Below are 27,776 nucleotides of genomic sequence, written 5' to 3' on the forward strand. Positions count from 1 at the left end.
AGGATTAAGACAACCATGGCATTTTGTTGTCATGTTTAATAGACTTCATTTCTTATAGCAGTTTTAGATTCACAGAAACAGTGTGCAAGAAGTACAGAGAGCTCGCACACACTACTCCCTCTCCCCTTCTGCCGCCTTCGCTGCCCCATTAATAACTTGCATGGGTGAGATTCATCTGTTACCACTGTTGAACCGACATCAACACATCATCACCCAGAGTCCACGGTTTATGTTGTGATTCACTCTTGGTGCACATGCTGTGGGTTTGGACACGTGTACAGTGATGTACCATTTCAGTATCATTTCACTGCCCTGAAAAATCTGCACTGTGTTCATTCCACCGACGTCAGTCCCCGTCCCTTTACTGTCTCCATAATTTTGCCTCTTCCAGAATGCTGGAATCATACCGTGTGTCGTTTACTCAGAGTGGCTTCTTCATGTCTTTTCATGGCTTGATGGCTCATTTCTTTTCAGTGCTGAATGATACCCCCGTCTGGAGTTACCCAGTTTATTTATCTGTTCGCCTACCAAAGGATGCCCTCTGGCTTCTCAGTGTTTATGGGTGAAGCTGCTACAAACTTCCCTGTGCAGGAGCGTGACATGAAGGGGGGCCCAGGAGAACTGGCCGGGCCTCGGGATGCAGCAAGCACACAGGAGGGGCTGGCTGCCTGCTTGCTTTCTGCAGACCTTGCGTTGCACGTTCCTGGCATGCTCACAGGGACCCTCAGCCAGGAGGCCCCACTCAGGGGCCTGTCCCACTTCAAACTGCCCCCTGGGCACCTATCCCAACCTCACAGGCTTCAGTGTGCACTCCATAGGTCAGAGATGGCGAGATCAGAGCTGCTGGCGTCCGGATGAAAGAGCAGGCGTGGCCGGTTTGCAGGAAGCCGCCTCGGTGGGCTTTTCCTTTCGTTCTGTCTCACCTGACGCAGGACCCGAGGGCAGGGCCCCAGGTTTCTATGGTCCCCGCCTGTTGACTCGGGCCCCCCGCCCCCAGGCACAACTCGCCGTCTTGGACCTGCCCCTGAGCCTGCCCTCACCCAGCCCGGGGTTTCTGTTCCAGTACAGTGGGCTTCTTGGTTCACTCAGGCAGGGAGAGGCTGACTGATCTCCAGGACACAACCCAAAGTCCCCATCATTGAGTTTCAACAGCTCTCCTCAGCAGCTCTGGTTCCTCTGCCGTTTCAGCCATCACAGTTGCCCAGGTCGTGTGCTCACATGAACAGCTCAGCCTGGGCCCCTGTGTCCATCTGCAAGTGCCAGAGCGGGGCCCACGCCTCCGGAGCTGCAGAGGCTGAGAGCCGGAAAGAACTGGCCCCTGACAATGAGTCTCTGTCTATGGTGAGGGGTGGGGGTGGGGGGCTCTGTGTGAAGGTGCTCTGCTGTTTCTCAAGGCCACTCAGCCACTTGAGTTCCTCAGACCACACATGACCTTGACCTTTACTCATGCCTGGAACCCTGGTACCGCTCTTTCTTCCCTTCCCCCAGAGGGATGGGCTGTCCTGGGGCCATGGGGGGGGGGGGGGGCGGGCGTTGTTTAGCACAAGTCAGCTGTCCCCTCCCATCTGCCTGAGCTCTTGTCCAACCAGGTCTGACTTGTGTGCAGAGGAGGAGGCTGAGTAGAGTTTGATCCACGAAAGAATCCTTGTCAGCAGTCACGGATCTACTTTCTTTCTTTGTGGATTTGCTTGTTCTGGACATTTCACATAGAGTTGACCCATGAACAACACGGTGGTTAGGGTCACAGACCCCTCAAGCAGTTTGGAAATCCACATATAACTGGACAGTTAGCTCTCCGTATCCATGGTTACACATCTGTGGATTCAACCACTGGCAGACTGAGTCATACTGCAGTTCGGATTTAGTGACACAAACCCCGTATAAGTGGAGCTGCATACTCAGCCCTGCATTGTTAAGGGATCAACCACACATGGAGCCACGCAAGATATGGCCTTTTGCATGTGGAGGCCCCCATGTCCACGGGGACCAAGCAGGAGCAGGATAAGAAGGCCGGAGTGGCTTCTCCCGCTGAACGTGTTCTCAGGTACCCCCGATGTAGCATGTGTCAGTACTTCTGAGTCATTCTTCACTAGGCATTTACTACTTGATCACATACTCTCTGACTGTTGGTTTGTTATGACCTGTCCCCCCAGGAATGGGAGCTTCCTGTGGACAGGGGTTCTGCTCCTCATCTGTTCCCAGCCTCTGGAGGCACCAGTAACCTAGCAGGTGCTCAGTAAATAGCTGCTGACCAAGTAACCCACTCAGGGAGATCTGAGTCCCATGCCTTCAGCAGACTTCCTTCCACCTTCTGTGGGTTCTGTTGCTCATTCCACCCACCCATAGTCTTCCAAACCCCACGCATGGATGACTTTCCCAACTGTCTTCCACCAGTTCCCAGGAGGTCATCACTCCCTGGAGCCTCAACATGACTCACTCTCTCCCTTGGATTTCGGGGCCTCTCAGTGTAAAATGGGGACAAGAAAACCTTCCTCAAGGTTTCATGAGGATTGAAGAAGCTAACATGCATCCAAGCCACTAGAGCAGCACGTGGCACATGGCAAGTGCTATCTTAGGACAGGTTTGTGGGAAGGCGCTGGTCTGCACGCTGTTGAAAGAGGCTCTCATTCCAGATGCCAGGGCTTGCTGCTGTGAAACTTCAGGCAAGGGGCTCAGCCTCTTTGTCCCTCGGGTCCCTCTTCAGTAACGAGGAGATCCTATGGTGCTTGCTCCTTAGGATGGGCGAAAGGACTGAATGAACTGACACGTGTAACACGGAGCAGCGCCTGGGAGCGTTAGCTGCGAGGATAATTCGTTCGCTCTAAAATGGTGCATTCACAGTGCCACGAACCGACCGGGAGTCGGCGGCGGCGGCGGCGAACCTGGCTCCAGGCTCCAGACCCCGCCCCTAAGCCACGCCCAGTCCCGCCCCCCGACACCAAGCTCCGCCCTAAGCCGCCTCGAGCCGCCTCGACCCGCCTCTCCCAGAAGGACTTTTGTCCACGTCCGGCCGCCGTCCGGCAGTGCTCTCTACTTCCGCCTTCTCCCACGTGGTCAGGTTCGGGCTCAGTCCGCGGCTCCGTGAGTGGGGCCGGGTCAGGGAGTGCCCCACTGGTCCCGGCGTAGGTGGCCGGGGTCTCCCCGACTCCCGAGGGAGAGCCGGCTGGGCGGGGCGAGAGGACGAAGGGGGAGCAGGAGGGACTAGGGAGGTCAGAGGTCAGCCTGGGGGTCAGGAAGTCTGAGGTTATCCGCGGGCGGGGCTGGAGCGGGAGAGGGTCCCAGGAAGGTTAGAGTTCAGAAGGGGCGGGGCTGGAGCGTGGCGAGGGTGGCGGGGAGTTCGGGAGGGGTGGGCTGGTGTGTAGGGGCCCCGGGGAGGTCAGGGATTTAAAGGGCCTGGGAGGGTGCGTCCCGGGGGAGATCAGGGGTCGGGCGCGTGCCCCCTCACCCCCGCCACTCCCTGCACTGTATGGGGCTCCCCGGCCTGCGGGCGGCGGCCTGGGCCCTGAGGAGAGCCTGCGGACCGTGGACCCCGCACCTGGGACCGCGCCTCCTTTGGTAATGACGGTGCACTTGTCTGTGACCCTGGGGTAGCACGCTGACCCCCACTGAGCCCGACTGCATGCCCGGCGAGCGCCAAGCCCTGATCGCGTTAAGTGCTGTCACTGCTCCATTTCTCGGACAGTGAAACGAGGCCAAGTTAGTGGTTGGGCAAGATCTACAGTTAGGGCCCAGCTGGGGTTTGGACGCCGCGGTGGTCAGCCCAGGGTGTTTACCGGCCCATGCTGCCACGGTCACTCTTTCACTGTGTTTCCTTCTGTGTTGCTCACCGCCCCGCACCCTACCCCCCAACCATGTCTTTTCAGTTTGCACCCGATGGCCGGGAACGGGGAGGCCCCCATGCCTGTGGGAACCAAACAGGAGCAGAACAAGAAGGCCCGGAGTGGCTGGCAGGGTCCCACCAGGATCTGGGAGGAAACAGAGCAGCAGGCGAAGAAGCTCAAGAGCAGTGAGGATGGGGAGCAGCAGAGGAAGCTGCCCAAGCGGAAGATCGTGCTGCTTATGGCTTATTCTGGGAAGGGCTACCACGGCATGCAGGTGAGGGCGCCCTGAGGGGCCTGGGCAGCTCTGACCTCTCAAGGCCACCGTGTGCTTGGGGCAGGGACCTCAGAGTGACATTTGCCCTGTGAGCCATCTCAGGAAATGGCAGAAAGCGAGGTCTCATTCTTCACCTATTCTATTGGGTGGTTTCCATCAAGTAAGAATCAAATGGAAGCAGCTTTGAGACTTGTGTCATCTAATACATTGCTTGGATACTTGTGGGGGGTGTTCACAAGCCTCCTAAGGTGAGTAAGGTACTAGGCCTGCTGATGACCAAGCATTGTGGCCTCGGGCAAGTGACTGGAGCTCTCCGTGCCTCGCTTCCTCTTCTTTAAGATCACAGTACTGGCATGAAGAGTCATTATTAGGCTGACTGATGCTGTTTGCTAGGATTGGGACAGTGCCGGGGATGCTCAGAAGAGGCTGCTGTTTCTCTTTGTCAGAGTCATGAAGGTGACAGTTTGCAGGTACATGGGCACATGAGAATTCCCTGCCCAGCCCCACCATGCAGTCCTTTCCTGAAAAGCAGAAGGGTCTGGGTGCCCCGACAGATGCACGTGGGTTTTCTTCTTGTTCCTTGTGGTCAGCTCTGTGGCTCTTAGACTTTGGTTTCTTGTTCTGTAAACGTCTTTAAGCTTGACTCCCAGGGAGTAATTCATGCTGTGTAAAGTATCTAACTCAAGCAGAAGTTTAAGAAAACGATGCCCAACCTTACCAAGGGCTGTGGTAGCCTTTACTGTGAATAACAGTAGTAATGAGCTACTTCATTTCCTATTTCATTATTTTCTTTAAAGTATAAGGTTGCACCCATGAACCCAATTTGATGACCACTGGCAGACTGTGACAGTGGGTGAAAACAGTGCTTCGGTCCCACATAGTGGAACAGGCTAACCACCTCCGCTGCTCTTTGTGGTTACTTAAATGCTTTTTTGAGGGTGACTTTGATCACATGTGTTGTTGCCTTATCGCTGGCTTGAGAATTTTGTCATGTCTCATCATATTCAGTTTGCCTCAGTTTCCTCGTTAGGAGAATGAATGAAGGGTGGAGAGTGACAGTATCCCACATGGTGACAGGACACCGTGGGATATGTGGAAGCGTTGTTATCCCTGTTTCCTAATATCTATGCCAATCACTGGAGGAGCATTTACAGCTTCTTGCTGAGTGATTGGCTTATGGTGCCATGGAAACTGTAAGGTGGACTTTGGGAAGAACCTTCCCACTGTGATGAGCCTTGACGAAGTGCTTGTAGGACTGTGTCCCTTCCTTGTCAAAGGTTTTCTTTGAGAATGTCAGGGTGGTGATCTCACCAATGTCACGGGATCCTGCAGGACTGGACTGGGGTTACACTGCATCCCTCACCAATAGCACATTCCCATCTGCACCCACTAGATGCTGATCGTACCCTGGGGTGGCTTCCATCTTTAGCAGGGGGGCCTGCCTCCCTGTAGTGATGCAGGAGGGCGTGCTCAGGACCTGAGGTGGTGGAGGGGGGGTACCCTAGGTTGCTGGGGGAGGGGATTCCCTAGGGTGATGAGGGAGACGAGTCCCTCTTTGGCTGGGTGCTGCAGACAGATGGGTCTTAAGCAGGAGGGTACTGGTCTCATATCTGACTTGTTATTCAGTTGTGTCTGACTCTTCGTGACCCCAAGGACTGCAGCATGCCAGGCTCCCCTGTCCTTCACTATCTCCTGGAGTTTGCTCACATCCACTGAGTCAGGAATGCTATCCAACCATCTCATCCTCTGTCACTCCCTTCTCCTCATGCCCTCAATCTTTCCCAGCATCGGGGTCTTTTCCAGTGAGGCGGCTCTTTGCATCAGGTGGCCAAAGTGTTGGAGCTTGTTTCCAAAGAATATTCAGGATTGATTTCCTTTAGGTTGACTGGTTTGATCTTCTTGCTGTCCAAGGGACTTTCAAAAGTCTTCTCCACCCAGCCCTGGTGGGGTTGCCCCATCCCCACCACAGCAGTATTGCTCACTCCCTCGACCCCAGAGGGCAGCCCTGGACCCATGAGCCCAGCGGGTGTGTACAGTGCAGACTGGGGTCTCCTGGGGTCCTGCCACTTGCCTCCCCTACTCAGCTCCAGAAGAGAGAGCTGCGGCTGGTAAAGAGCTTGGGCCCCAGGCACTGACCCTACAACTTGAGGACTTCTGGTAACAGTAGCAGCTGTAGGGGTGATGTCTGAGCCAGCACACAACTGCCATCAACTGTGCGCTGGCCTGGTGGTGTCGCTGACATGCTCATGACATTACAGAGAAACTGTGTTAGAGTTGACTTTGCCTTGATAATTACTGTGAACACTTTGTTCATTTTTTTTCTTTTTTATTCACAAACTAAACCCATCAGGAAATTTTAAAGTTAAGAAAGAAGTCTTCTCCAGCATCACAGTTCAAAAGCATCAGTTCTTCGGAGCTTAGCCTTCTTCATGGTCCAGCTCTCATATCCATACATGACTACTGGAAAAGCCATAGCTTTGACTAGACAGACCTTTGTTGGCAGAGATATCTCTGCTTTTTAATATGCTGTCTAGGTTTGTCATGGCTTTTCTTCCAAGGAGCAAGAGTCTTTTAATATCCGACTAGGTAGAGGGAAATGTTGTCTCAGGTGAGGCCAATGTTGGCTGCCCAGGGTTGGAAATTTCTAGGACTGTGGGGACCCACAGGTGGCTTTCCTACTTCTCTAGGTCAGGGGATGAGCTGCAGGGTCTCTCCGTGCCCACGGGTGTGGGCACACCACACATGCCCCTCCCTGGACCAGCCCCGGCCTGGGGCCCCTTACGGTAGGTAGTGACTCGGAAGAAACAATTTTTCTTCTCTTTTCCTCAGAGGAATGTTGGGTCCTCGAAATTCAAGACCATCGAAGATGACCTGGTGTCGGCCCTGGTACGCTCGGGCTGTATCCCTGAGAATCACGGGGAGGACATGCGGAAGATGTCTTTCCAGCGCTGTGCCCGGACGGACAAGGTAGGTGCTGTCCCCACATCCCCGGCAGGTGTGAGCAGTACTGAAGCTGCCCGTCTGTGGTTTGTGTTTGTCCTTGTCCCACTTTCCCTCTTAGTGTCTCTATCTCTCAAGATTCTCTTGGTCACAAGTGACAGATGCACAGATCAAGCTAGCCTAAGTGGAAAGAAATTTGTTGCCTCATGCGACCAAGAAGCTGGGGCATTTCCGGCTCAGGTGTGGCCAGACCTAGGTGCTTGGGGCCACAGGGCCTGATATCCTGTCTATTCTTTCTCTTTGGCTGCTCCTGTGAGTGGCACAGTGGCCACGACATCTGCCTTAGATCCATCCATCTCAGGCTCATGATACAAACAGGACCATGCGGCCGCAGAGGTGTAATACACAAATGGTTACTGCACTCATCCTGAGCACAGAGCTCGATCAGTTATGTAACCAGCGCCCTATCCCCAAAGGATTCCTGCTATTGCAACTCAGATGGTTACCTCTTCCTTGCTCTGCCCTGGAGTTTTGTCATCTAACTTGCATTTTCTTTTTTTCCTAAGTTTTGGAGAATCACGTCAAAGGTGGGACTTTATCTCCTATCTGCAGGATGTCATAGATTTGTTCCCTAGCTTTATGTTCTGTTGAGCTTCAAAGTTCACTTGTAATGTTTTATGAGTGGCACAGCATTCACTCCCTTGGTATACAGAGCACTGTTCTCGTCTCTGATTATTCCCTTCAGATGCATTTCTAGAAGCAGAATTCCTCCGTGGAAAGACGCAGCGTGTGCGTGGTCCTTCTGCTGAAGAGACCAGCGTGCCGAGCGTCGTGCTCCAAGTGCAAGGCCCAGCTGGCCCTCCCACGTCTGCTTCCTTTGCAGGGCGTGTCTGCGGCCGGCCAGGTCGTGTCCCTGAAGGTGTGGCTGATTGATGACATTTTAGAAAAGATCAACAGCCACCTTCCGTCTCACATTCGGATTCTGGGTAAGCCATGTGTCACCGGGGCTGCGCACCAGGTGGTGGCCGGTCCCAACAGGGACACACAACTTCTTTTCTCGCTGAGTTTCTCTATTGTGGAGATAAGACAACAGAGCAGTTCCTTAGCGGTTGGTTGCAGTGGCTGTACGTCAGTTACAGAAAAGGATTCAGGACTCGTGTCTCCTTCAGGAAGGGGCACAGCCAGACAGACAGACTCAGGCCTTCGGTGCAGCACTTTGGCACTACATGTGCCTTGTTTTAACCAAATGCTTGGGTATAAAAGTCTGGATTTGATCAAATTAAAACAGGGGCAATTATTCCCTTTTGTAATAGGCCTGATAATGGGATTTCTAGGACCTTTTCTTTTTTTTTTTTAAATCCAGTCTGACTGTCTGCCTTTTAGGTGGCGTATATATGCCATTGGTGTTAATAATTATTATAATGTGTGCTGGGATGGCTGGGCGTAGATCTTCTTGCCTCCTGTTTCTCTCTGTCCCATCTGTTACTTTGATCCCCTCCTCTGTTTGTCACTCCTTTTGGATTAATTGATGTTTCTTATAATTGCTTTTAATTATCACTTTGGGCTTCCTTTTGGCTCAGCTGGTAAAGAGTCTGCCTGCAAAGTGGGAGACCTGAGTTTGATACCTGGATTGGGAATTTCCCCTGGAGAAAGGAGCAATTTGGTTAGTTAATGCTATGACTCGCTATAGGTTTTTTTTTTGTTTGTTTTTTTAAGTGATTGCTTTGGGGTTTAAATTTAAAGCAAGAGTTGGCAAACTTTTTCTGCAGAGGGCCAGAGGGCCACAGAAGTCATGTCTTGACTCTTTGCAACCACATGGACTGTAGCCCGCCAGGCTCATCTGTCCATGGTATTTTCTAGGTAAGAATTCTGGAGTGGGTTACCATGTCCTTCTCCAGGGGATCTTCCTGATCCAGGGATCAAATCTGTGTCTCCTGCATTGGCAGGTGGATTCTTCACCATTGAGGCTCCAGGGAAGCCTGAATTTACTTCTAGTATAACATAGTTTTGTTTTTATTACACTGTGGTCTTTCTCTCCCTGGTAGGGTAATCCCTCTTGAAAACCTCCTTTTAGAGCCAGTCCTCTTAAAGTCCCATTTGATGCTTCTTAACAGTCATTTCCCCAGGGAATATTCTAATGTTTGCCATGGGTTATTCCCCAGTTTTGCTAAAACAATACCAAACCCTATGCACAGTCGCAGCTGTTGACACTGCCTCTATAACATGACACCACACGACCATTAGCAGCCCAGCTGTATGCTCCACTGCCCCCTCCCCCAGCCTCTTGGCGGTTATGTTCCACACAATGGAAATTACGTGCTGAAGCATACTTGTGGTGCTCAGTGTCGACCAAGATGAATTCTTAAAGCAAGACAGACAACAAAAATAAGATTACCCCAAATCAAACATAACAGCAGAAACAGGTGGTGGAGAGCACAGGGCAGGTGCAGCCTTGAACTGGCAGTGGCGGGTGGAGGGGCAGGGGCAGCTTGGAGGCACTGGCTGCTGTGGAGGGCTGTTCGGGGGGGCATCGACTCACCCCTTGATATCTGAAGCCAAAGTTGGCCTTTAAGTCAGGCTCCTTGTGAGGCTGACTCCTTGCAACTTGGTTGTGCCTTCAGCATGAGGACAGCCATGCAGCAGGGAGCATCCAGGCCACGGGGGACTCTCTGGTCCCCAGCTCCCAGAAACCATCTCTACCAACAGTTCTCACCATCCTTGTAGAAATTTTCTGTACAAATATAGACATAATCTCTATATATGTATTCCTGTCACAAAAAGAATTCCCCTTCCTGTAGTTCTCCATTTTGCTTTTCTTTCTTTTTTGTTTATAATTTATTTTTTGTTGTTGTTGTCCCTCTGGGTCTTCACTGCTGCGAGGGCTTTCTCTAGTTGTGGCAAGTGGGCACTACACTTTTAATTGCAGTGCACAGGCTTCTCATTGCGGCGGCTTCTTTTGTTGAGAGCACAGGCTGTAGGTGCTCAGACTCAGTAGTTGTGGTGCACGAGCTTAGCTGTCCTGAAACATGTGGGATCTTTCCAGACCAGGGATCGAACCCATGTCCCCTGCATTGGCAGATGGATTTTTATCCACTGTACCACCAGGGAAGCCCCATTTTGCTTTTTTTTTTTTCACTGAACAGTTAAATATATTTGGAGCTCCTGCCAGTGCAGTGAGCCCTCAGCCAGAGGCCTCCGGTCCAGGTGACGTGCCACCTGCCCTGCGGGCCTGCCTCCCATTTCATCCTGCAGATGTCTAGGAGCCACTGATGGCTTTCCTATTGCTGGGCTTTTTAAGTTTCTTTTGCTGTTGATCACAATGCTGCCCCTGGCCTCACCTGCAGGATGGCTTCTGAGCCATGGGTTCTGAGTCAGGGACACCAGCTGGTGCTTTGGTCTCCATGGCAACTGGTCCCCCTGTGCTGGGTCCCCCTGGGATCCGAGAGGCGAGAGCAGGATGTCCAGCACCTTGGCCGACCCTGGGTTCTGACAGATGCTTAAGAGTTGACTGTACTGGTTGGTTTGGCTCTGAGATGGAGTGTCTGGTGGACTGAGTGTTTAGCACATGGAGCTGGGTCCCCCTCGGGCTCATCTGGGTTTGGGAGGCCAGGTGCTAGCGCTCAGAGCTGGTCATGGGTGTCATCAGTCTGTCCTCATCGCTTCCTCTGCCTCCAGGACTGAAGAGGGTCACGGGCGGCTTCAACTCCAAGAACAAGTGCGACGCCAGGACCTACTTCTACATGCTGCCCACGTTTGCCTTTGCCCACAAGGATCACGACTCGCAGGATGAGACGTACAGGCTGAGCGCAGAGACACTGGGGCATGTGAACCGGCTCCTGGCCTGCTACAAGGGCACCCACAACTTCCACAACTTCACCTCCCAGAAGGGGCCTCACGAGCCCAGCGCCCGGCGTTACATCCTCGACATGTTCTGTGAGGAGCCCTTTGTGCGTGAGGGCATGGAGTTCGCTGTGATCAAGGTCAAGGGCCAGAGCTTCATGACGCACCAGATCAGGAAGATGGTGGGGCTGGTGGTGGCCATCGTCAAGGGCTATGCGCCTGAGAGTGTGCTGGAGCGCTGCTGGGGCGAGGCCAAGGTGGACGTGCCCAAGGCGCCGGGGCTCGGCCTGGTCCTGGAGCGGGTGCACTTCGAGAAGTACAACCAGCGCTTTGGCCACGACGGGCTGCACGAGCCACTGGACTGGGCGCGGGAGGAGGCAGAGGTCACGGCCTTCAAGGAGCAGCACATTTACCCCACAATCATTAGCACCGAGCGCCAGGAGAGGTCCATGGCCCAGTGGCTGAGTACCCTGCCGATGCACAACTTCAGCGCCACTGCCCACGCTGCCGCTGGCCTGGGCATCAAGGTGGGGCTGGGGGCTAGGGACCACGGGGACCATGGGGGCTGGCGCCGGCCTTCCCAGGAGCTCAGCCAGGCGCTCGTCCACACCTGTCATTGATTGCGCCCATTCTATAGATGAGCAAGGGTAGGTGCCAAGAGCTGCGTCATTCCTCCAGGGTCAAAGCAGTGGCAGGAGCAAAGGCCAGGGCAGAGGTTCTGGTGGCTGGCTCATCTGCTCTGTGCTTGGTGACCCTGGGTGAGGGACACGCTCAGTGGCCCATCTTCCCAAGTGTGAGAGGGAGGTGACACTGGGACGTCCTTCTCTGGCTCACGCACTTGGTCGGTGCGCATGTGTCTGACTCCAGAACGTGGGATTGCTTGGGCCCAGGACACTGAGCAGCCCAGCGGTGTTCTCCTCGCCCAGGGTGGTGTTCCTGTCCAGGCATACGGTACTGCCCTCCATCTGCGGGGGAATGCAGGCTGGTGCAGACCCTGCATTTTGGCCCAGCTCCCAATCAGGCCGCTCTGCTCAGCAAGCAAGGGAGCCAGGCTTGCTGTCAGTACCTCCCAGGGCCCTGGCTCCAAGTGTGACTCATCTGTTATGTAACTACCAACCTTATGTTAGAAGGAGAACATCCATGATTTAAGGTGCTGGAGCTAAAAGTTAACATTTTAACTTTAGTTCTCAATTCTTTATCCTACAGTGAGGGAGGTCCCCAAAGCCCATGTTCTCTCGTGGTGGCCCAGCAGGCAGTCAGAGGGTGAGATCCCCACCTGGAGCTATGGGAGATTTCTTCCCACGTTCTAGATATCCAGAAAGACACTGTCCTTCCTCCACAGCTGGGCTTGTAAACTCAGGTGCATCCAGGGAAGGGAAGTAAGCAGGGTGGGCCCAGTGTAAAGAAAGCAGGCGTGCAGGTCAGATGGTAAGTAGCATGCAGTGTCAGGAGGCAATAGGGCTTGGTGGAGACTGTAGCCAACAGGAGAGCTCTTGCTCCACCTGAAGGGGCAGGTGCGGTCGGTTCAGCCAAGGGAGGTGGGCCCAAGTGTTGTCAGAGCTTACATTTTTTTTTTCCGGAGAAACTAGCATTCCAGGATTTTATATGAAATATTCTACCCTTTATTTATGTACTTTGGGTTGCACTTCTACCCTTTGATGGTAGATGGTTATCAGTTTTCCCAAGCACCATGAGGCCAAGTCAAGCATATGTACAGATAGGACCTGGGGCCAGGCTTGCCCTCTGCTTGATTCTGTGAATAGAGGTCTCTGGCCATTTGCCATCTGTACATACTGCTGAGGGGCTTGTACTTGTCCAGCTTTGCAGTGGTCCAGATTTATGTTCCCAGGGTTCTGCAGTGGTGGCCTCTGGACATTTGAAGGAGCCCAGTGAAGACCTCCCTTCTTATTCCCAGCCCCTGGCTTTCCCAGTCTTAAGACAGGTTCTTGAACCAGTTGGGAGAGACATGGAGTCAGGCAGGTCACGCCTCAGGCAGGTCAGGGCAGCCTGACCTCCACCCTGGGAGGAAGTGCCTGTCCCTGAACAGCTTGGTTCCTCACGGCTGTCTCCTGTGTGCTGTTGCCTTGCAGGCCCCCAGCTCCCTGGAAGGCAGTGACGGGGTCGGGGACAGTGACTGAGGCCCCGGGAGCGTCTTGGAAGTGGCCCATGACACGTGTCGGACCTGCCAGCCTGCTGTTGGCTGCGTGCCTTCGCCAGATGGGAGAGCCCCCACGCGTGCCCTCTTCACCTCAGGGTCTTGAGACCTGCATCATTCTGAGTTTTCCTCACAGGGAGAACCTGCTGCAAATCTATTTTCAGCTCAACACGTTGACTACACACACCTGAGCATGTAAAGACTTATTTTTTTAAAGAAGCGATTTTCTTATTAAATAAGTACAAACTTGGCTTAGTCACTTGTGTTCATTTTTGAGCTGGGGCGCTGGGCATGTGGGATTCTTAGTTCCCCAACCAGGGATTGAAGCTGGGCTCCCTGCAGAGGCCTAAGGACTGGACCACCAGGGAATTCCCACTTAAGATACTTCTTTGACTTTTTTCTTGGTCTTTTCTGTGGGTCTTTCATGGAGAGAGACGGTATGTGCTGTGTTAGTGACAGGCCTGGCTCTGCCTCCACTCTGAGCTGTGAGAAGAGTGGGTTAGTCAGTGCGCATGTGCGGGCAGGCAAGCTGGTAGAGGCCGGAGTGGGCGGGACGCTCTTGGCAGGATGGGCATTTAGGTTCTCAGGATGGGGCTCGGTGGCCTGGAGAGATGCACAGACAAGAAGAGAACAGGGCGACTGTTGGGCCATGCAGAGCAGTCCCCAGCGCCAGAGAACATGGGTTCTTTCTGTGTGTCCACCTGGCCCCCTGCATATAGCTTTCATCTGGATCCATCCATCCCTGGCATGTTCCACACTTAAGGAAGAAGCATGAGACCCAGGTGGGAGGGCTGAGGGCAGAAGGAAGGGGCACATTGTTGAACCTATCCCTTAGCAAGCTCTCCTGCCAGCAACTGCATCCCATAATTGGCTAGAAGTGTGTCATGTGGTCTTCCATAGCTGCAAGGGAGGCAGGGAATGCTTTTTAAGTGGTGCCCTGCAGAAGAACAGTGATGTTCTGTCAGCAAGGAAGAGAGGGTCAGGAGGTGGCAGTCGCTGAGTAGCAGCAGAAGTTCATTTCAGTCCAGTTGCTCAGTTGTGTCTGATTCTTTGCGACCCCACAGACTGCAGCATGCCAGGCTTCCTGTCCATCACCAACTCCTGGAACTTACGAAAACTCATGTCCATCAAGTTGGTGATGCCATCCAACCATCTCATCCTCTGTCCCCTTCTCCTGCTTTCAGTCTTTCCCAGAATTAAGGTCTTTTCCAATGAGTCAGTTCTTCACATCAGGTGGCCAAAATATTGGCGTTTCAGCTTCAGCATCAGTCCTTCCAATGAATATTCAGGACTGATTTCCTTTAGGATGGACTGGTTGGATCTCCTTGCAGTCCAAGAGACTCTCAAGTCTTCTCCAACACCATAGTTCAAAAGCATCAGTTCTTCAGTGCTCAGTTTTCTTTATAGTCCAAACTCTCACATCCATACATGACTACTGGAAAAACCACAGCTTTGACTAGATGGACCTTTGTTGGCAAAGCAATGTCTCTGCTTTTTAATATGCTGTCTAGGTTGGTCATAACTTTTCTGCCAAGGAGCAAGCGTCTTTTAATTTCATGGCTGTAGTCACCGTCTGTAGTGATTTGAGAGCCTCCAAAAATAAAGTCTGTTACTGTTTCCATTGTTTCCCAATCTATTTGCCATGAAGTGATGGGACTAGACGCCATGATCTTAGTTTCCTGAATGTTGAGTTTTAAGCCAACTTTTTCACTCTTCTCTTGCACTTTCATCGACAGACTCTTTAGTTCTTGTTTGTTTTCTGCCATAAGAGTGGTGTCATCTGCATGTCTGAGGTTATCAATTTCTCCCAGCAATCTTGATTCCAACTTGTCTTTCATCCACGCCTGCATTTCTCATGACATACTCTGCATATAAGTTAAATAAGCAGGGTGACAATATACAGCCTTGACGTACTTCTTTCCCAATCTGGAACCAGTCTGTTGTTCCATGTCCAGTTCTAACTGTTACTTCTCGACCTGCATACAGATTTCTCAGGAGGCAGGTCAGGTGGTCTGGTATTCCCATCTCTTTAAGAATTTTCCCCAGTTTGTTGTGATCCACACAGTCAAAGGCTTTGGCATAGTCAATAAAGCAGATGTTTTTCAGGAACTCTTGCTTTTTCGATGATCCAACGGATGTTGGCAATTTGATCTCTGATTCCTCTGCCTTTCCTGATTCCAACTTGAACATCTGGAAGTTCATGGTTCACGTACTGTTGAAGTCTGGCTTGGAGAATTTTGAGGATTACTTTGCCAGCGGAGACCCAGGAGCTTTCAAGTGGAGAAGTGGTATGTGTGTGTGTTGGGCCTGTGTGGGTACATGTGTCATCTGAGATGCAGACATTCATGTGCTGTGTGGTATGTGTTTACCCATGTGTATGCACGTGTGGTGTGCAAGTGGTCTATACATGTGTATTTATGTCATATATAAGTGTAGGTGATGTTTGTGCACAGATAGCTGTGTGTGCACAGATACCTATGTGTGCATGTGATATATGTGTGTGTTGCACACCCATGTGCACAATGGGGTGGATCTCTTTGAGGGGCTATTCCATTTGGGAGAACAGATGGAGTTGGGCAGTAGAATCAGGAAGACTGGCAGTGGGGGAGGCACTGTGGCTGGGGAGAGGCCGAGGGAGGTGTGCCTTTGGGTCACTGCAGGTGGTCCCTGGACTACTGGGACAGGAGGGAGGGTTTAATGCTGACTTGGGCCTTGTGTCTGATGAATTGATGAGCTGGGCCATTAACAGGTGGGGTGATTGAGAACAGGATGGGCTTGAAGGAGAAATACTGGGGGTTGTCTTTAAGCATGTTAATTTTACCTGTGATAGGGCTTTGTAAGTCACTTTTTAAGTCACCAGGGCAGAAAGTAACCTAAAAACTGCTCTGATCATGGGGTTCTCCCCGTGAAAAGTTACATGGTCTTGGTTTCAGGGTCAAACTAGACAATTCCAAAGTGGGACTCCAGGCAATTAGTGGGTAATCATTTCAGTCATCTTGGAGGATCCATAGGTATGTGATATTTTAAAATAATATGTGTTTGGAGGGACTTCCCTGGCCGTCCAGGGGCTAGGACTCTGCCTCCATTGCAGGAGGCATAGGTTTGATCAACCCAAAGTCCCTAAATATCCCTCCCCTGCAGGTAAGTCTTCAGTCTCTTGGTTGGCCATTTCTGCGTTTTCCCTTTGCTCCCCTTTTCCCATTTGTTGGCACCAATGGCCCCATGACTGGAGATGTGTGATCCCTGGCCCAGAGCTGAGTCCAGGGCTGGGGGTTCAGGTCAAGAAGTCACTCACAACTAGACCTCCCTTATAGGAGAGACTCAAATTTGTCAACTCCTGCCGCAAGTACAGCCAGGAGCAGCAAGGAAGCCACCTCCTGGTAACTCCACTCCTGCAGAGATGCAGCCAGTAGGAGGGGCTGGGACTCTGGCCTCCAAGGAGTCTGAGGGGTGTAGTTTTTTAAATTTCCAAATTTACTAAGTGGGAGGTGGAGTGAAGATTGAAAGGGCCTCCCTATCAGTGCTCAGAAACACGAAATTGAACTTTCCTGGTGGTTCAGTGGTTAAGAATCTGCCAGCCAATGCAGGGGACACAGGTTCGATCCCTGTGTCTGGGAATCGGGAATCTTCCTGGTCTGGAAAGATCCCATATGCCGAGGAGCAACTAAGCTGAGCACTGCAACTATAGAAACCTGCAGCTTGTGCTCTGTAGCAGATCAGCGCCTGCCCCCCTTCATCTCCACAATTAGAGAATTTCACACTACTTGTGGCTCAGTTGGTAAAGAAGCTGCCTGCAATGTGGGAGACCTGGGTTCGATCCCTGGGTTGGGAAGATCCCCTGGAGAAGGGAAAGGCTACCCACTCCAGTATTCTGGCCTGGAGAATTCCATGGACTATATGAATTGGACAGGACTGAGCAACTTTCACTTTTAAAGCCTGAGTGCACAGCAATGAAGACCCAACACAGCCAAAAATAAAATGACAAAAATGTTTTAAAAAGTAAAAGAAACATGTAATCACTCCGCTCTGCTCTTTTATCCAACTAATTATCCCCTTTTATGCTCCTTTATGGTCTCCCTTTTATAGTCAAGTTTGTTTTTTTTTTTCTTTTTCTGTGTGTTTAATATCAGAGGTGATATTTGCATCTGCATTTTGCTGAGGAGTTGGATCACTTTAGCCTGAATCTTTTTTAAAATAGATTGGTAACTGAGGTATAATTCATGCACCACAAAGCTCATCCTTTCAAAGTGCACAATTCAGTGGTATTTAGTAGATACACAAAGTGGTGCAATTGTCAGCACTACCTAAATTCATATATACACATAAACATTGGCTGTGCTGGGTCTTTGCTGGGGCACATGGGCTTTCTCTAGTTGTGGTAAGTGGGCTTCTCTTGCTGCAGAACACGGGCTCTAGAGTATGTGGGTTCACTGGTTTCCAAGCACAGGCTCTTTAGTCATGTTGCACAGGCTTAGTTGCCCTGTGGCATGCCCTGCGGCATGTTCACGGCCCAGGGATCGAACCTGCATCCCCTGCATTGGAAGGCAGATTCTGAACCACTGGACCACCAGGGAAGTCCCTGTAAATTTGATATAAATGAAATCATGATACATGGGCTTTGTGTCTGACTTCCTTAACTTACTACAGTATTTTCAAGGTTCATCTATGTTGTAGTCTATGTCAAATTCCATCCTTTTTTTTGCTGAATAATATTCCATTATATATAACTTTATATAATATATAATAATACGTAATACTCCATTTTATATATATATATATATATATATATATATATATATATATATATATATACACACACACACACACACTCAAGTTAAACAGATTTATTAGCCCCAGCGGCCACAGCAGCCAGCTCTTGGCAGACGGAGGTTTTGGGACCAGTGAGGTGCATTGACGGTCCAGTACAAACTACAGTACTAAATCAGGCCCTGAGAGAGTGCCCAGGGTCCCTCCCTCCCACCCAGCTGGTGGGAGGCAGGAGTGCAGGCTCAGTTCCCGGCTGAATGGCTCCAGGCTGGAGGCTTCCTGGACTGGTCTCAGCTGCCCTTGGTAAAAGGGAGTTCAAGCGCCCACACCCAGTGTGACATAGTTTATTGATTCATCAGTTGATGGACATTTTGGTTGTTTCCATTTCTTGGGGATTGAGTAATGCTGCTAAGAATATTTTTACATGCACTTTCATGTGGATGTGTTTTTAATTCTCTTGATACTTAGTAGTGGTATTCCTGGGTCATATGTTAAGTCCTAATAACTCTTTTGTGGAACTGCCAAGCCATTTTTTTCAAGTGGCTGAATCATTTATTTTTTATTTTAAAAAGTATTTAAGTCCTGTCAGTTCTCAGTTGTGGCAAGAGGGATTTTTGTTGTGGCATGCAAACTCTTAGTTGTGGCATGTGGGATCTAGTTCCCTGACCGGGGATTGAACCCAAGCCCCCTGCATTCAGACTGTGGCTTAGTCATTGGACTACCAGGGAAGTCCCTGACTGCATCATTTTAAATTCTGACTAGCAGCAGATGAGGTTTCTAATTTTTCCAATAGGCTTGTAAACACTTGTTACCTGACTCTTTGGTTTAAGCCATCCTAGTGGTTTTGGTTTATATTTCCCTGATCCCTAAAGTTGCTGAACATCTTTTCATGTGCTTATTTGTACACCTTCTTTTGAGGCATATATTCAAGCCCTTTGCCCATTAAAATTTTTTTTAATTGACGTATAGTTGATTTACAATGTTGTGTTAATTTCTTTTGTACAGCAAAGTGACTCAGCTTTATATATATATATAAAACTATATATATATAGATAGATGAGGAGGATTATTTTTTTTTAATTTGAAACATCACAAAAGCAATCCGGATTTCTAACATGGTAGTAATACAGATTTTAAGCAACATCCAGTTTATACAGTTCTGGATTAATATTTTAATGTCTTATGCCCAGTTCAATACTTTAAAGCAGAATTAGGAATAAAGCAGTAAATATTATAAAATGCATTTTGTACATTTTGGAAAAAACAAATTCCTTCATTACAGCAAATGTTTTTGCAAAAGAGTAAAACAGCAAATAGATTAACTTTTCTAAGGTAACATGCACTTTTTATAATGTAATAAAAAAAAGTGGCTCAAGTAAGTATACAAGATCTATACTATTTCACGCCATCTGCTCAAAATTTTTTTTTTTTTTAGATTAAAAGCTCCAAGTTGTATTGTTTCATACGTCTTATTGCTATCTATACCTTCACCCCATTATGAAGCCATTTCAAGTAACTTTCAGTTCATAAATTTACAGTGAGGTTACAGAGCCCAGCCAGGATGGGACAGAATGTGTTCCAAGTTAGGAAGGGATGTGACTCCTCAGTGATGTCTCCCACAGAGCATGTATGCTTCACTGTTTCTTTCTGCACATCTTCTGGCTTCTCTGGTTGTGGCTGGTTTAGAGTCTCCTGATGCTAATGATGTGCTGCTTTTTGATCCTAGGAGGCTGATCCAAGCTTTCAGGCCCCCTCTCCTGTAGGCCCTAATTATGAACTGTGAGGTTCAGGAGAGCTGGACAATCTGAAGGCTGGGAACGAATGCTTGCTTAAGGGAGGAATTGCCATTCCAACATCAATTGTCTTTAATCCTACTGCAGAAACTGTTTTTATTCTGGGGATGGTGAGTCCTAGAAGATCATGGCCAAGAAGCAGATGTCCTAAGTAGCTTCCTCTGAGAGTCTATCCCCAAGAGAGAGCCATGTGGCCACCTGCTTTTTATCATATTTCTAATAGCTGTTCCATTTCCTCAAGGGCTGTTGTGAAATCATTTACTTGACTGCTACATAAGGTCTGTTGTTCAAGGAACTGGGCTCTCTCTTCTTTCATCTTCAACTTTACCTTTAAGGCCTGTAACTCTTCCATCTGCTTTTTGGCTGTTTCGTTAAAAAGCTTCAGTTCATCTTGCAAAGTTTGTAACAGCAGCATGGAGTCCATGTGATCTTCGGTCGAGTCCTGCTGTGATGCCAGGGTCTCACTGCCTGGGGTGAGGCCTTTGCTTTCTAAAATTGCCAAACAGTTGTCCTGAAACTTCTCCAGCAACTCTACTTTTTGAGTCAGGTCCTTCAGCTCTCCCTGAGTTTCAATCAATTTCTGGTGCAACTGCTTGTTGACAGCCTCTAAGAGCTGGTTCTTATCCTTGAGCTCTTCTTCTGATTTCTGTTTACTCAATGGTTTGTAGCTCTTCCTCAGGTTCCTTCTGGAGGTATCTGTAGCCTTCACCTGCCCATTTTCTCGTCTCGGTTTGATGATTTTTGTAACATCATTCTCTGAAGCTCCCGAATGAGGTCTGGAAACATCAACTTCTTTGGACTTAACAGGTAACTGGCTCTTAAAAGTGGCTCGAGTTTGTGCATCTGCGGGCAGGCCGCTGCTCAGCACACAGGAGGGTTGCAGGGTGTACACTGTCTTAACCACGCTGGTCATCGTAACGAGGCGGCAAGGCTGGGGCCCAGGTGCCTGCTGCTGCTGCCCGCACGCCTCGTCGCTCTGGTTCAAAAGATGCTCGGCAATAACTCCATCTGCTCAAATTAAGTATTGCAAAATCTACACTGTTTCAAGTTATTTCAAGTATGGGCTTCCCAGGTGGCACAGTGGTAAAGAGTCTACCTGTCACCAATGCAAGAGATGCAGAAGTGGGTACGAACCCTGGGTCAGGAAGATACGCTGGAGCAGAAAATGGCAACCCACTGCAGTATTCTTGCCTGGAAAATTTTTTTGGACAGAGGAGCTAGGAGGCCATAGTCCATGGGGTCCCAAAGAGTTGGACACGACCTAGCACACACACATACACACACACGTGTGTGTGTGTATGTGTATAAAATCTTTTTCATATTCTTTTTCATGATGGTTTGTCACAGGATATTGAACATAATTCCCTGTGGTATACAGTAGGATCTTGTTATCCATTCCTTTGCCCATTTTAGAATTAATCGTCTTTTAATTATTTAGTTGCAAGTTCTGTATTCTGGATACAAGTCCCTTATTTGGCATACGATTTGCAAATATTTCCTCTCATTCTGTGGGTTTTCTTTTCTTAATGGTGTTATCTGAAGCACAAGTTTTTTATTTTGATTATGTCCAACCTATTGTTTTTATTACTTCTGTTTTTGGTGTCATAAAAAACCACTGCCTGATCTATGATACTGAAGATTTGTATCTATGTTACTTTCTGAGAGTTTTGTAATTTTAGCACTTACATTTAGGTCTTTGATCCAGTTTTATTTCATTTTTGCATATAGCATGAGGTTGGGATCCAACTCCATTCTTTATGAAAGCAGCTCTTTTGTCCCTGTCCTGTCAACCCATTTCTGTCCCCCTCTGACCTTAAAAGAACCTAATTACATGAATGAGATCACTAGGTAACTTAACCAAACTCCTGACTTGTGCTCTCCTTATTGCCCACTATGCCCGTGCCTAACATGTTGATTCTTTTCCTACTTTGAAAGAAGTCAGAATGAAGAATGAAGTAAAGAATGACTAGTTCTTTAAAAAAAAAAAAAAAAAAGAATGACTAGTTCTCTCCCCACAGCGGCTCCCTCAGCAATCCTGAGGGCAGTTCACTCGGGCAATATCTGAAGAGTCAGACAGTCTGCACACGGAGGAAGAGGATGCAGAACCCACCCTCCTGATTGATGATTCCCTGAGGTTCTCTCCGCTTTTTCCCTTTAAAAACTGTCAAGACTGAGCAGAATCTTCAGAGTTGGTCTCAGGACATAAGAACACCTCCTGCCTAGAACACCAGATTTCTTTTTCTTTGCCAAAATTAATTAATTAATTATTTTGGTTGCGTTAGGTCTTAGTTACAGCACACCGGATCTCTGTCCTCTATTGTGACCCTGCACAGACTCTCTAGTTGCGGTACACGGATTTAGTTGCCTGAGAAGGAATCAAACCTGTGTCCTCTGTACTGCAAGATGGATTCTTAACCACTGGCAGTTCCGATTGCCAATTTTTCTGATTAAAGCACCTTCCCTCTCTCCCGACTCTTGCCTCTCTTTATTGGCTTTGAGCAACCAGTAAGTTGAGTAGAGTAACACTTACAGGTGGACACCCGATCTCCCCGAGTCCTTTTGTTTGCTTCTGAGGCATGACTTCCTCTGCTCCCGCCCAGGTTCTGCACCTCCTCCTCACTCATCCCTGGACTGGCCTTTTCACCTGCTTGGCCCGCCCAGCTGTCAGCCCCTCGCCCCACCCGCGGCGGCCCCAGCCAGCCCTACTTCTCGGAGAGGCGGCTCCACAGGCTTTCGCGGTCTCCTCCCCAAGCCTAGAGCCGGCGCTTAATAGGCGATTCGGCCGGCCGGAGTGAACGCATGCCCCCACCGTCGTCTACGCAGCGCTCTCATGGCAACCTCCACTCTCCACAAAGCAGGGACCACTCCGCCGCCAGCCCAACAGCCCTCGCCCTCGCCTTGCGGGTCTAGCTCTCCCAGCCGCCTCGGCGCCTCCCGCTCCACAGACGTCACGCCAACGCGCAGCTGCGAGCGCGCGGCGCGCGTCCCTTCCGGCTCGCCGTAGCAGCCGCGCCGCCGCTTCTTCCGGCCGGGCCCCGGATGTGTCGAGCGGAACGGCGCTGTCTGGGCCCGGACCCCAGACCCAGCCCCAGAGCTGAGGAACGCGGCCCACACCCGGGGTAGGTGTGGGCGTGGCGCGGACGACCGACTTGCGGGTTAGATGGCCCGCGCCCCGGTCTCGGTTCGCCCTGGAGCCCCCGGGCAGAGGCCCGGGGCGCCGAGGAGGGAGGCCCGGAGTGGCGCTGGCTGTGGGACGGCACTGAATCTGTGTGGGGACCGCGGGTCGTGACGGGGGCCGCCGGCGGCCGGGGGCGCTGCGGGTTCGCTGCCTGCCGGCTCGTTCCTCCCTGTGAGTGGGGTGCCTCGCGTTGTTTTTTCTGCGCGGGGTTAAAGTTAGGTCCGGTGCTTTCTTTTCACCTGGTTTTCCGGGTTCGATGCTCGACTCCTTCCTTCCACAGGATGGGAATCGCACCACTTTGCTTCGCGCGAGGTGCTCCGCGCAGGGATAGGCTTGTCAGACCCGTCGTCCAGGAACCCCTGCGCCGCTCTCTCCAGCTCCTCTCCGTCGCCCACTAGCATCCCTTAAGTGGCGAAGCCCTTTCGCCCCCGGGCCTTTGCGCTGCCCGCCCGCCCTGCCCGGAACTCACCTTCCTGCAGAGATCTGCAACCCGCATCTCTGCTCAGACGTCAGCTTATCAGTTAGAGAAAAATAATAGAGCGGGATGCTAGTAGTGTTTAACCAGGGCGTTATAGATACGTTTTTTCTCTTCGTTTATTTGTGTTTTCTGATGGATTGGATTTTTCTTTTTTACGTGATATGTACCATGAAATAGTTTCTGTGACTTTTTTAGTGGAACCAATGAAATAGAAATATGCTTTCTGAATGATTGGAAAAAAAGTAAAAATACATCTTAAAACTAAATATTCAACCACCCAAAGATAAGCATAATTAACAGTTTCTTTGTGGCCTCTTGTCCTTTTCATTTAATTTTTTTTTTACAATTGATATTGTACAATGTAATTTTATGTGCTTTTAAAAACATGTAGTTAGCATGATCAGGTGCCATTAAATCTTCTATAACAGTTGCTGTTAGAAGGGCAATATCTGTAAGCCATTGGCTGTTTAATCTCTCGTATTGGATCCACCCATTCTTGCCTTTTCCAGCCCGTGACTCTAATATTCTTGTTTTACCTTCAGTTTATCTTCTCTCCAGAGTGTTTCCATCAATATGCAAATTCTCCAGCTACCGTTACCCTTTCTAGATCTTCAGATCTTCTTGTTTAGTTGCTAAATCTTGTCTGACTCTTTTGCAATCCCCTGAACTGTAGCCCGCCAGGCTTCTCTGTGGGATTTCCCAGACAAGAATACTGGAGTGGGTTGTCATTTCCTTCTCTAGGGGATCTTCTCAACACGTAATTGAACCCTCATCTCTTGCATTGGCAGGTGTATTCTTTACCACTGAACGACCAGGGAAACTCTTTCTTGGTCTTCGCTTCCTTTTATACCAGAATTAGGAAGAATCCTGAACTCCTATTTCCTTTTCTCTCATTTCTCTTGAACATGGTTCCGGCTAAGCTTTTGGTCCCACCTCTCCTCTGAAACAGCTCCTCTTGGGGTTAGGGACCACTCTATTGCCAAGTCCCCCTGTTGGTAGTCTTTAGTTAGGCCTCCCATGGCTTTCCTGAATCACTCTCCCCTGGTGGCACTGGGACACAACTCAGTTGGTTGTCCTTTTATCTTGAAGGCTGCTGTCCCTAGCTTCTTTGCTGGCTCCTTCTCATCTGCTTAACTGCTACAAATTGTACTGCCTCGGAGTGGCCCTCCCACCTCCTCTCTGGTCTCTACCCTGGGGTAATCTCATGCCAGGTCATGGCTAGGCCACTTGTCAATACTCTCAGAATGTGTAGCTCCTAGCTGGATCTTCCCGTCCCAAACAGCTGCTTTTACTTGTGTGTAATCTACTGATACCCTGTTGCATCTCAGTCAGAGGTAACTCCCTTCTTCCTGTTGCTCAGGACAGAGCTCCTTGTGTGGTCTCTGCATTTCTTCCAGGTACCAAATTTGATTGGTCGGCATTCAGACCTGGCGCTTCTCACTGCCTTCTTGGGTGCAGCTCTCATTTACGCCCGCTACATCATCTTGCCTGGGTTATTCCAGTGACCTCCCTGCTCTCCACTCACCTGAGCTGAGCTGCTCTGCAGATGACTCTTAATGCAGATCTAGGTGATGCACCGCTTAGTTCAGAGCCCTCCGTGGTTTCTCATCTCCCTCAGAAAAAAAGCCAGAGTCCCTAAGGCAGTTTATGAAGCCCCTTGCGGCTAGGTTCCTGCTGCCCCTGTGACTTCATGTCCTGACACTCCACTGGTTGTCACCTGGCTCCAGCTACACCCTACCTCGGCCCGCATCGGCTCTGCCTGACACATCAGGTCCCTGCGTGCCACAGGTCTGCTTCTTACTCAGTTCTCTTTTCAGAAGTTCCCTCCTCGGCGAGCCTGCTGGGTAACCCAGGGCCTTGTCCTCGCCCACACGCTCCTATCCCTTACCCTGACTTTGCCATTGCACGGATGGTCTGGCACTTACAGTTTTGTTCATTGCCTCACTGCCCCCTCCCCTCCCCCCGAGCCTAGGGGCAGGAGCTACGCTTTGTTCACTCTCCTACACACAGTGCTTCAGCTCATGTCTGATGGAGTACGTACTTAGTAAATGTTGAGTAAGTAAATTAATGAACAAATTCTTTCCTAAAGCAGATTAATTTGGTAGGGACCTAGGCCTACAGGGTATTAAAAGTTATAGGGGTTGCTGAGGAATAGACTTCACCTGCTGTAAGTTAGAGGAGAGAAGTTGGCTTTTCTTAGTAGAGCGAAGCTTATGCAGGAGGTGAGGTTTGATGTAGATTTTGGGTTTTGTAGGTGGAAATGAAAAGAATTGGATTTGACTCCTCCAGTGGAAAATGAGAGCTCTTGAGGCCCTTGAAGGAAGGATTCAGCTGCCAGATTTCACATTCAAGGGCCTTGTGTGAAGCTGGATGTCCCACACTGGCAGTGTGGTGCCCTTCAGATGGATAGGGGTCATCCATCTTCTGTTTTGAGTTCTCTTGTTGGCATTCTCTCTGCACAGCAGGCCCCACCCCCTCCAACAGATCTGGACATACCCCGGCACCCCCACCCCAGGTCCCATGTTCCCATTGTGTGGCAGTGAATGCCTGGTGCATCTGCCCCCTTCCTCCAGGAGGGCGAGCAGCTGATGGTGGCTGTGACTTGCACATCTTCCTCTGGAGCCTGGCTCTGAGGAAGGGGGCTGAGGAGCCCCCTATAGAGGGACCAAGTACCTGTTGCCTTTAGAAGTCAAGACCCTGACCCTTAAGAGTTTTCTTCAGGGTAGAGCATCCTTTGAACCTGTCATCTCAGGCCCACCCCCTCTGTGATTTCTGCTTTATTTCTAATCAACAGAAATTTTTAACTTGTTTTGGTGCATTATGATATTATAGAAATGAATTTTAAAAGTCATTTATGTTCTGAGTGAAAGGGAAGGTCTTTGGACATCCACACTTTGTTATTTTACTTAGCTTTCTTTTTTTTTTTTTTTTAATGTTTATGTAATAGTATTCACTTTTTTGGTATAGAATTCAGAGAATTTTGACAGATGTCTAATTTCCGCAGTAGTTAGAGTACAAAGAAGTTCCTTCCCTCCCAAAAATTCCCTTGTGCTGCCACTCTGTAGTCAGCTCCTGCCTAAGTGCTCAGTAGCCTCTGACCCCTATGTGTGTGTTTGTGTTTTTTCCAGGATGTCAGTTAAAGGAGCTTACACAGTGTGGGGCCTTTTGAGTCTAGCTTCTTCCACTGAGCATAATGCATTTGAGATTCATCCAGGTTGCTACATATACCAAGAATGTGTCTCTTTTTATGGAGGTGTGGTCTGCAGTGTGGATGGACTACAGTTTATCCATTTACTCGTTGAAGGGCTTTGGGTTGTTGCCAGCCTTTTAATACAAGTAATGAATGAACAAGTCACACTGCGTTATAGTCAGACAGTACAGAAGTACCCCACAGTACAGAAGTACCCCGAGCATGCTGAAGTGCCCCTTTGCTCTTTCTTCTCATTCTTGACTTTCCCAAACTAACTGATTTGGTATCCATTTCTTTTGTTTTTTAATTTTTTAAAACTTTACTTATCTTTGGCTGTGCTGGGTCTTCGTCGCTGTGCAGGCTTTTCTCCAGCTGTGGTGAGCAGGGGGCCACTCTGGGTTGCGGCGCTCGGGCTTCTCACTGTGGCGCGTCCACACTGTTGTAGAGCTCGGGCTCTCGGGTGTGTGGGCTTCAGTAGCCGTGGCTCCGAGGCTCTAGAGCCCAAATTCAATAGCTCAGGTGCACTGTTTTCATGGCTCCTCGACATGTGGGATCTTTACGGATCAGGGATTGAACCTGTGTCTCCTACATTGGCAGGCAGATTATTTACCACTGAGCCAGCAGGGAAGCTCAGTTTTGGTTTATTTTTAAATTAAAAAATTTTTTTTGAAAACATTGGCAGCTTGCAGCATCTTAGTTCCCTGACCAGGAATTGAACCTTGGCCTTCTGCAGTGAAAGCACCTAATCCTAACCACTGGGTCACCAGGGAATTCCTCACTGTCCATTTATTTTATTTTTTAAAGGTTTATTTATTTTTGACTGTGCTGGGTCTTCACTGCTGCTGGCTTTTGCTAGTTGTGACAAACGGAGGCTACTCTCTAGTTGCTGTGGGCAGGCTTCTCATTGTAGTGGCTTCTCTTGTTGTGGTGCTTGGGCTTAGTTGCCCGGCATGTGGGATCTTCCCAGACCAGGGATGGAACCTGTGTCCCCTGCACTGGCAAGTGGATTCATAGCCACTGAACCACAGAGAAGCCCCTCTATTTCTTTTAAAAGTGTATTATTATAAACAGCATAGAAAAAGTGAAAAGTCGCTCAGTTGTGTCCAACTCTTTGAGACCCCATGGACTGTAGCCCGCCAGACTCCTCTGTCAATGGAATTCTCCAGGAAAGAAAACTGAAGTGGGTAGCTGTTCCCTTCTCCAGGGGATCTTCTCAACCCAGGGATTGAACCCACCTCTCCTGTATTGCAGGCAGATTCTTTACCATCTGAGCCACCAGGAAAGCCCAAGAATCCTGGAGTGGGTGGCCTATCCTTTCTCCAGAGGATCTTCTTGACCCA

The 27,776-nt window shown here is 49.8% G+C and overlaps 3 protein-coding genes across 17 annotated transcripts in view; 2 read left to right on the top strand and 1 right to left on the bottom strand.

Moving 5' to 3' along the window:
* The first annotated feature begins 2,999 nt into the window (after positions 1-2,999).
* Positions 3,000-13,281, top strand: PUS1 (pseudouridine synthase 1). Of its 4 annotated transcripts, none has more exons than XM_043902140.1 (6): positions 3,000-3,122; positions 3,864-4,095; positions 6,925-7,062; positions 7,919-8,021; positions 10,711-11,402; positions 12,966-13,281. In XM_043902140.1, the coding sequence occupies exons 2-6, from the start codon at positions 3,874-3,876 to the stop codon at positions 13,011-13,013; spliced, it is 1,203 nt and encodes a 400-aa protein (XP_043758075.1). In that variant the 5' UTR covers positions 3,000-3,122; positions 3,864-3,873; the 3' UTR covers positions 13,014-13,281. The 4 variants fall into 4 exon arrangements, with proteins under 4 accessions (XP_043758075.1, XP_043758074.1, XP_043758073.1 ...); XM_043902139.1 differs by having other exon boundaries at positions 3,000-3,081; XM_043902138.1 differs by having other exon boundaries at positions 3,088-3,555.
* Positions 13,282-18,847: 5,566 nt separating this feature from the next.
* On the bottom strand, positions 18,848-22,514 carry LOC122694020 (small kinetochore-associated protein-like). Its single transcript, XM_043902156.1, has 2 exons — positions 22,121-22,514; positions 18,848-20,598 (listed from the first exon to the last, which is right to left on the bottom strand). The coding sequence occupies exons 1-2, from the start codon at positions 22,212-22,214 to the stop codon at positions 19,799-19,801; spliced, it is 894 nt and encodes a 297-aa protein (XP_043758091.1). The 5' UTR covers positions 22,215-22,514; the 3' UTR covers positions 18,848-19,798.
* Positions 22,515-22,538: 24 nt separating this feature from the next.
* The window catches only part of EP400 (E1A binding protein p400), a 107,516-nt gene continuing 102,278 nt past the window's right edge, over positions 22,539-27,776 (top strand). For 5 of the 12 annotated variants that reach the window (XM_043902142.1, XM_043902153.1, XM_043902146.1 and 2 more), the window contains exon 1: positions 22,540-22,709. The gene's annotated coding sequence lies outside the window, so the exon portion shown is untranslated. Of the gene's footprint in view, positions 22,710-27,776 lie in introns of all 12 variants that reach the window. The other 7 variants (XM_043902148.1, XM_043902147.1, XM_043902149.1 and 4 more) reach the window with 3 other exon arrangements.

This window comes from Cervus elaphus, chromosome 5 (genome assembly GCF_910594005.1).
Source record: "Cervus elaphus chromosome 5, mCerEla1.1, whole genome shotgun sequence".
Lineage (NCBI taxonomy): Eukaryota > Metazoa > Chordata > Mammalia > Artiodactyla > Cervidae > Cervus > Cervus elaphus.